The following is a 9,541-nucleotide window of genomic DNA, read 5'->3' as shown; positions in this document are numbered from 1 at the left end:
ACTCTTAATATACTCTCTCTGTTTAGGAAGTAAATACTCTGGATATCCATTGGCTTGGGGTGTATATTGTACATTTATTGCCAATTTGTGCAAAATATAATATTTTTGACAGAGGTACACTACCGGTCAAAAAGTTTAGAACACCTACTCATTCAAGGGTTTTTCTTTATTTTTTTATTATTTTCTACATTGTAGAATAATAGTGAAGACATCAAAACTATGAAATAACATATATGGAATCATGTAGTAACCAAAAAAAGTGTTAAACAAATCAAAATATATTTTATATTTGAGATTCTTCAAATAGCCACCCTTTGTCTTGATGACAGCTTTGTACACTCTTGGCATTCTCTCAACCTGCTTCATGAGGTAGTCACCTGGAATGCATTTCAATTAACTTCTCTGGGATATGTGGGACGCCACCTCAACAACAGCCAGTGAAATTGCAGGGCGCCAAATTCAAAACAACAGAAATCTCATAATTAAAATTTCTCTAACATACAAGTATTATACACCATTTGAAAGATAAACTCTTCTTAATTCAGCCACAGTGTCTGATTTCAAAAAGGCTTTACGGCGAAAGCACACCTTGGGATTATGTTAGGTCAGCGCCAAGTCACAGAAAAACATACAGCCATTTTCCAAAGAAGGAGAGGTGTCACAAAACTCAGAAATAGCATTAAAATTAATCACTAACCTTTGATGATCTTCACCGGATGGCACTCTCAGGACTCCATGTTAGACAATAAATGTGTGTTTTGTTCGATAAAGTTCATCTTTATGTCCAAAAACCTCGTTTGAAATTGGTGTGTTATGTTCAGAAATGCATTGTCTCAAATAAACATCTGGTGAAAGTGCAGAGAGCCACATCAAATTACAGAAATACTCATCATAAACATTGATAAAAGATACAAGTGTTATGCATGGAATTATAGATAAACTTCTCCTTAATGCAACCGCTGTGTCAGATTTCAAAAAGGCTTTACGGCGAAAGCACACCTTGTGATTATGTTTGGTCAGCGCCAAGTCACAGAAAAACATACAGCCATTTTCCAAAGAAGGAGAGGTGTCACAAAACTCAGAAATAGCGTTATAAATATTCACTTACCTTTGATGATCTTCATCGGAATGCACTCCCAGGAATCCCAGTTCCACAATAAATGTTTGTTTTGTTCGATAAAGTCCATAATTTATGTCCAAATACCTCCCTTTTGTTCTCGCGTTTAGCCCAGTAATCCAAATGTTCAACGCGCGATCACTTAGTTCAGATGAAAAGTCAAAAAAGTTATATTACAGTTCGTAGAATCATGTCAAACGATGTATAGAATCAATCTTTAGGATGTTTTTATCATAAATCTTCAATAATGTTTCAACCGGACAATTCCTTTGTCTTTAGAAATGAAAGGGAACGCAGCTAACTCTCACGGGCAAACGCCTGACTGAGCTCATGGCATTCTGCCAGACCCCTGACTCAAACAGCTCTTATTCTCTCCCCCTTCACAGTAGAAGCCTGAAACAAGGTTCTAAAGACTGTTGACATCTAGTGGAAGCCTTAGGAAGTGCAATATGACCCCATAGACACTGTATATTGGATAGGCAATGACTTGAAAAACTACAAACCTCAGATTTCCCACTTCCTGTTTGGATTCTTTCTGTTTTTGCCTGCCATATGAGTTCTGTTATACTCACAGACATCATTCAAACAGTTTTAGAAACTTTGGAGTGTTTCCTATCCAAATATACTAATTATATGCATATTCTAGCTTTTGGGCCTGAGTAGCAGGCAGTTTACTCTGGGCACCTTATTCATCCAAGCTACTCAATACTGCCCCCGTTCCCAAAGAAGTTTTAACAGGTGTGCCTTCTTAAAAGTTCATTTGTGGAATTTCTTTCCTTCTTAATGCATTTGAGCCAATCAGTTGTGTTGTAAAAAGGTAGGGGTGGTATACAGAAGATAGCCCTATTTGGTAATAGACCAAGTCCATATTATGGCAAGAACAGCTCAAATTAGCAAAGACAAATGACAGTCCGTCATTACTTTAAGACATGAAGGTCAGTCAATCCGGAAAATTTCAAGAACTTTTAAAGTTTCTTCAAGTGCAGTCGTAAAAACCATCAAGTGCCATGATGAAACTGGCTCTCATGAGGACTGCCACATGAATGGAAGACCCAGAGTTCCCTCTGCTGCAGAGAATAAGTTCATTAGAGTTACCAGCCTCAGAAATTGCAGCCCAAGTAAATGCTTCACATAGTTCAAGTAACAGACACATCTCAACATCAACTGTTCAGAGGAGACTGTGTGATCCAGGCCTTCATGGTAGAATTTATGCAAAGAAACCACTATTAAAGGACACCAATAAGAAGAAGAGACTTACTTGGGCCAAGAAACACGAACAATGGACATTAGACCGGTGGAAATTTGTCCTTTGGTCTGAAGTCCAAATTACAGATTTTTGGTTCCAACCGCCGTGTCTTTGTGAGACGCGGTGCGGGTGAACAGATTATCTCCGCATGTGTGGTTGCCACTGTGAAGGATGGAGGAGGAGGTGTTATAGTGTGGTGGTGCTTTGCTGGTGACACTGTCAGGATTTATTTAGAATTCAAGGCACACTTAACCAGCATGGCTACCACAGCTTTTTGCAGCGATATGCCATCCCATCTGGTTTGGGCTTAGTGGGACTATAATTTGTTTTTCAATAGAACAATGACCCAACGCACCTCCAGGCTGTGTAAGTGCTATTTGACCAAGAAGGAGAGTCATGGAATGCTGCATCAGATGACCTGGCCTCCACAATCCCCCGACCTTAACCAAATTGAGATGGTTTGGGATGAGTCGGACCGCAAAGTGAAGGAAAAGCAGCCAGCAAGTGTTCAGCATATGTGGGAACCTCTTTAAGACTGTTGGAAAAGCATTCCAGGTGATGCTGGTTGAGAGAATGCCAAGAGAGTGCAAAGCTGTCATCAAGGCAAAGGGTGGCTATTTGAAGAATCTCCAATATAAAATATATTTTGATTTGTTTAACACTTTTTTGGTTACTACATGATTCCATGTGTGTTATTTCATAGTTTGGATGTCTTCGCTATTATTCTACAATGTAGAAAATAGTAAAAATAAATAAGAACCCATGAATGAGAAGGTGTTCTAAAACTTTTGACCGGTAGTGTGCATCTAAGTCCTTGAGAACTTTTAATTCTTATAATAAACAGTCCGGGTACAGTGTGATCAATATTAATTTCCAAACGACATGGCATTGTACAGTTAGTTATGTGACACGAATCAAATTCTCTGAAGTGCTCTGGTTGTGTTCACCAAATATAATGTATCAATGATATAGATTTATTTACACTCTCAAATCACATGCAGTAGAATATAAAGTACCACCACTAAAAGTCAAATCAAGTTACTATGTGTGGAAGGTCACACATAATAAGAATGGTGAGGACAGAGGGTCTATTTTGGTGAGCCACTCACATGAGGTCCAGAATCTATATATTAACCTACTTTTCATCCCTCCAGCCTCACAAAGACAACTAGTAACGTTACATTAGCTTTTCTTCACCTGAAAGGTAAGTTTCCAGTATTAACGTAACGCCTCAAAGGAGGAAAGTGTAAAATCTAATTGTGGTAAAGGATTTTTTTGTGTGTATGTTTTGACAGTAGCGTGCTGTCAGTGTAAGTAGATACCCCAACAAAGAGATGTCAAGTTGAAGTTGAAGTTTGTACATGTGATTTATGTCAGGATTATTTTAGTTTGCCAACAATTTCTATTGCAATCAGGTAAGACCAGAACTTTATTGCATTTTTTTGTTTTCATGGTAAATTTCATGGTAATTTTATGAATTGGCAAACAACCAGAGAATTGTTTTCTGTTATGTATGTTTGATATATATGATTTTTGTGAGATATTACAGAAGATCGCTAACCAGTTTAGCTATTTGACCTCATAACTCCATCTCCATTTGTGTGTACAATTCATGAAGTCTAAAGTCCACAATACTAAAAAGGAGATCTCTTGGGAGAAGACCTTTCTAAATCAAGTTATAAATCTGCATACTAGCATTCTTTGATAATGCCCCAAATACTAAACACTAGTCGGATATGTATCTAAATCCTAAATTAAATAAAGACTGAATAAAATAAAGACTAAATACTACTCTGACAGATTTATTGTGTGTTAACGATACCGACTTTCAACCATTATTTTATTACTCCAAGGTCATGTATTGTATTTTTATGTTGTATGTTTTTATTACAGTCATTTGCTGTAGTTATCAAGAAACAAGATTGTTTTTTATTTGATAATCTGCTAGAATAGATTGGAATATTATCAAAATGAACTAAATGTATTGTTTTATGTAAAATAGTTTAGCTATAGTTTGGCGCGCTGAAAACTGTAATATGACGTAGTTCTGAAAACGCCTTTCAGTCTGTTGTAACTGTTTAACTTTTTTACATTGTGAAATATGTAGGAGACACAGAGAACTGCAACCATGTCTGAAGCGTAAGTATCAACGTCTCATATTTCATTGCATTGCTGTCAACATATACAGTGACTATAGATAGTCTACATCCCCTTGAACTTGTTCCACATTTTGTTGTATTACAAAGTGGGATTGAAATAGATTTAATTGTAATTTTTTGTAATTGATCCACACAAAATACTCGAAGTGAAAAGAACATTATAATTGTTTTTGACAAATTAATACAAAATATAGTCGTCGCATAAGTATTCAACTGTTTGTTTAGGCAAGCCTAAATTAGTTCAGAAGTGAAAATGTGGCTTAACAAATCATATAATAAGTTACATGGACTCACTCTGTATGAAATAATAGTGGTTGACATGATTTTTTAATGACTACCCCTTCCTCTGTCCCCCATACATACAACATACTGTATGTAAGGTCCTGCACTCAAGTATTGAATTTCAAGCCCAGATTCAACTATAAAGACCAGGGCGCTTTCGAAAACCTCATAAATAAAGGCGGTGATTGGTAGATGGGTAACAATAACAAATAAGCCCTTGTATATATCTTTAAGCATGGTCAAGTTAATAATTATGCTATGGATGATGTATTAAACCACCCAGACACCTCAAAGATACAGTCGTCCTTCTGAACTGAGCTGCAAGACAGGAAGGAAACTGCTTAGGGATGTCACCACGAGGCAATTGGACATTTTTAATCAGTTACAGAGTGTAATGGCTGTAATGGGAGAAGAATGAGGATAGATCAACAACATTTTAGTGACTCAACAATATTGACCTAAATCACAGAGTGAAAAGAAGAATAGAAATATACAGAATACATGCATATGTACTGTATGCAATAAGCCACTAAAGTAATACTAAAAAAAAAACATGGCAAAGGAATACACTTTTTGGCCTAATTGCAAAGCCTTATGTTTGGGCAAATCCAACACAACACATCACTGAGTAACTGTCTTCTTATTCTCAAGCATGGTGGTGGCTGCATCATGGTATGGGTATGCTTGACATTGGCAAATATTGGGGAGTTTTTCAGGATGAAAAGAAATAGGATGTAGCTAAGCACATGCAAAATCCTAGAGGAAAATCTGCTTCAGTCTGTTTTACAACAGACACTGGGAGAGGAATTCACTTTTCAGCAGGACAATAACCAACAAAAGCCAAATCTACACTGAAGTTGCTTACCAAGAAGGCAGTGCATTTTCCTGAGAAGCCCAGTTTTGAATTTAAATCTGCTTTGAAATCTATGGCAAGACCTGAACATTGCTGTCTAACCATGATCCCAACACCTTGACAGAGCTTGAAGAATTTTTAAAACAATAATGGGAAAATATTGCACAATAGAGGTGTGCAATGCTCTTATGAGACATACCCAAGAAGACGTGTAGCTGTAATCGCTACCACAGGTGTTTCTAACATGCATTGACTCGGGGGTGAATACTTTATTAGTGTTTTATTTTTCATTCATATTTAATAAATGTTCGAATTTTTCTTCCACTTTGACATTACAGAGTATTTTGTTTAGATCGTTTAAAAAAATTGACAATTAAATCAATTTTAATCCCACTTTGTAACGATAAAATGTGAAGAACTCCAAGGGGGGTGTAGACATTCTATAGTCACTGCAGTAAACAATATGCAAAGAACATAAATGTGACAATCTTCTTCTTTTGGGGTTTTGGTTTCTTTCTCTCCAATTGGCTGATGTTGGTCCAGGCCGGTAAGTGAATTTTCATACTCAAACCAGAACAAATGTGCAGAAATTAACACTGCCCTTACACAATGATCATCTTGACAGACGTAATTTACATTTACATTTTAGTAATTTAGCAGACACTCTTATCCAGAGCAACTTACAATTACTGCATTCATCTTAAGACAGCTAGGTGAGACAACAACATGTGTATTGGGATGTTGAGCATAGCCTTAAGGCAAGGAGGGCCAGTTCCCCTTGCTGCTCTATAGGCAAGCAACAGAGTCTTGAAGATGATGCAAGCTTCGACTGGAAGCCAGTGTAGTGTGCGGAGGAGTGGGGTGACACGGGAGAACTTAGGAAGGTTGAAGGGGTTTGATGGCACAAGCGAGGAACCCAACCAACAGAGAGTTGCAGTAGTCTAGGCGGGAAATGACAAGTGCCTGGATTAGAATCTGCACCGCTTCCTGTGTGAGGAAAGCTCGTACTCTTCGGATGTTGTAGAGCAGTGGTCATCAAGATCACTTTCTGAGTAAAACCGCAAGCCGAGATCTACCATTCCAATTTTTTTTTAACATGACTTTAAAAAACTATGCAACATTAACCAATTAAAAACTGTTCTGTAGCAATGAGGTATGTACAGTAAGCTATAGGCCCAATACATTATCACTGCATATTGGTAATTGCCCTGCCAATTTTGTTCTTCTCAGACCATTTTGAAATTATATTAAAAACATTTAGGTATATTATCACACTGGTAATAGACTATTTGTTGTAATACTTGTGAGGCACAGCTGAGTGAGCTTCTTAGTTTTTTTACTGTACTGATGACCTGCATCTGATGGTCAGTGAGGGGAGGGAGAGAGCTCCCTTTGCTGAAAAAAAGGGACAGTCTTCCAGCTGATAGCGAAACTTAAGTCGCACTGAATCATTTCTGCCTCATGCACCAATTCATGTTGTTACTCTTTTTACCAGAAAGTGAAATATTCCTTGATATTAAAAGCCGCTAATAATAACAATGCAAGCTTATGGGAACACTTTGCTATACTCATTCATTACAGCTGCAGTGCTGGTTGTACTCATTCATTACAGCTGCACTGCTGGTTGTACTCATTCATTACAGCTGCACTGCCTGGTTGTAGCTCATTCATACAGCGCAGTGCTGGTTTACTCATTCATTACAGCTGCACTGCTGGTTGTACTCATTCATTACAGCTGCACTGCTGTGTTGTACTCATTCATTACAGCTGCATGCTGGTTTTACTCATTCATTACAGCTGCAGTGCTGTTGTACTCATTCATTACAGCTGCACTGCTGGTTTTACTCATTCATTACCCAGCTGCACTGGGTTGTACTCTTCATTACAGCTGCATGCTGGTTGTACTCATTCATTACAGCTGCAGTGCTGGTTGTACTCATTCATACAGCTGCAGTGCTGGTTGTACTCATTTCATTACAGCTCAGTGGGTTTACTGCATTTCATTACAGCTGCAGTGCTGGTTGTACTCATTCATTACAGCTGCACTGCTGGTTGTACTCATTCATTACAGCTGCAGTGCTGGTTGTAGCGTGAGTGGAAGTAGGGAGAACGCACATTTTATGGCTTATAAAAGTGTTGAACAAAGTGTTGACAATGCTGAATAACAACAAACATGAACTGACTCATAAAAACAGCAGCTCTTTGCTATATTCATTGACTCTCTTTGGGTCATGTTTTTTATAATGTGAGCTATCTGATTGGCCAGCGGTAGACCTGTAAGTGCACTTGATTTGCTCTCTGGGCATGCTGGGTATGCAGAGTTCTACCTTCAGACACATTAAATGGTTCAAAATGGGAACACTTTGCCTTCCCAGCGCTAGGCCTGCTGAATCAAGTGCACCTACCGCCAACGGCTCAAAACAAATACATAAAGGAGCGACATGCCAGGTAGGATGCAATCCAAGAGTGTGTAGAGCCAGAGACGCCCAGCCCTGAGAGGGTGGAGAGGAGGATCTGATGGTTCACGGATATTGAAGGCAGAGGATAGATCTACAGTAGGAGGATGAGAACAGAGGAGAGAGAGTCAGCTTTGGCAGAGCGGAGAGTCTCCGTGACTGGTTAGGGTCAAGAAGGTCGTTCTGAGAGAGATAAAGAGAGAGATGGTCAGAGACAGCACACTCACGTGTTTTGGAAAGAAAAGAAAGAAGGGATACCGGTCTATTATCACAATAATTTATGCTTCACTGCGCTGGCCTAGAAGGTGCAGTTGCAGCATAGCATGAAAATCAGGGTATTTTATATTCTGGATTCTGGATTTCAGGACTTTTGATCAAATCAGTCAAATGTGTTATATAAAGCCCTTGTTACATCAGCTAATTTGAGGCAGCAACAATACAAAGATAAACATTTCAAGGGTACTGTCCATAAAAGCCAATTAATAATTTAACATGAAAATATTGATCATGAATATTATTGTTTATTCTTTTTTTAGCAATGAGCTTAAGACATCTTCTCTGTCCTCATTTCAGCCAAAACCAAAGTCGAAGATCTCTGCATCTCGCAGACTCTTCTTGAAGGTAGCTTTCCTGTCTTACTTCCCTGTTACTGTCACAGTCACAACTAAACAACACTTCTCCATAATGTGTGTCAGTTGTGATTTGTGGCTAACGTATACATAGATATATAAAACACCATAGCAGTTATGCTACAAGTACACTGCTAATACATTATAGTATAAAGTAATTATATGGTGTTGTTTCCCAGACCAAATTGGTGAAGAAGGCCATGGCTATGTTGGTGGCTGAAAAGGAGCAGAAGGTGATTGACAGAGAAAACACACTGAGTGAACGAGTCCCAGCACTGAAGCTATCTGGGCTGTCTGTACAGGACCTGCAGGTACTATTAATATAGGAATATTATTTAGATACATTACTATGAGTATAGTCATGTATATTCAGGTACAATACTATGAGTATAGTCATGTATATTCACGTACAGTACTATGAGTGTAGTCATGTATATTCAGGTACAGTACTATGAGTATAGTCATTTCTAATCAGGTACAGTACTGTGAGTATAGTCATGTATATTCACATACAGTACTATGCATATAGTAATTTATATTCAGGTACAGTACTATGAGTATATTCATTTTTATTCAGGTACAGTACTATGAGTATAGTCATGTATATTCACATACAGTACTATGAGTATAGTCATATATATTCATGTACAGTACTATGCATATAGTAATTTCCATTCAGGTACAGTACAATGCCTATATACATTTTTATTCAGGTACAGTACTATGAGTATAGTCATGTTTATTCAGGTACAGTACTATGAGTATAGTCATGTTTATTCAGGTACAGTACTATGAGTAT

At 37.9% G+C, this 9,541-nt stretch overlaps 1 protein-coding gene across 1 annotated transcript in view; it reads left to right on the top strand.

Annotated features, from left to right (window-relative positions):
• The first annotated feature begins 3,479 nt into the window (after positions 1 to 3,479).
• The window catches only part of LOC111962768 (troponin I, slow skeletal muscle), a 9,274-nt gene continuing 3,212 nt past the window's right edge, over positions 3,480 to 9,541 (top strand). Inside the window, exons 1-4 of the mRNA XM_070443229.1 lie at positions 3,480 to 3,567; positions 4,471 to 4,506; positions 8,687 to 8,734; positions 8,922 to 9,053. Coding sequence (XP_070299330.1) covers positions 8,943 to 9,053 — 111 coding nt within the window. The 5' untranslated portion in view covers positions 3,480 to 3,567; positions 4,471 to 4,506; positions 8,687 to 8,734; positions 8,922 to 8,942. The remainder of the gene's footprint in view (positions 3,568 to 4,470; positions 4,507 to 8,686; positions 8,735 to 8,921; positions 9,054 to 9,541) is intronic.

This window comes from Salvelinus sp. IW2-2015, linkage group LG4q.1:29, assembly GCF_002910315.2.
Source record: "Salvelinus sp. IW2-2015 linkage group LG4q.1:29, ASM291031v2, whole genome shotgun sequence".
NCBI lineage: Eukaryota > Metazoa > Chordata > Actinopteri > Salmoniformes > Salmonidae > Salvelinus > Salvelinus sp. IW2-2015.
The sequence above is the reverse complement of the archived record's forward strand: the minus strand, read 5'-3'. Positions and strand labels throughout refer to the sequence as shown.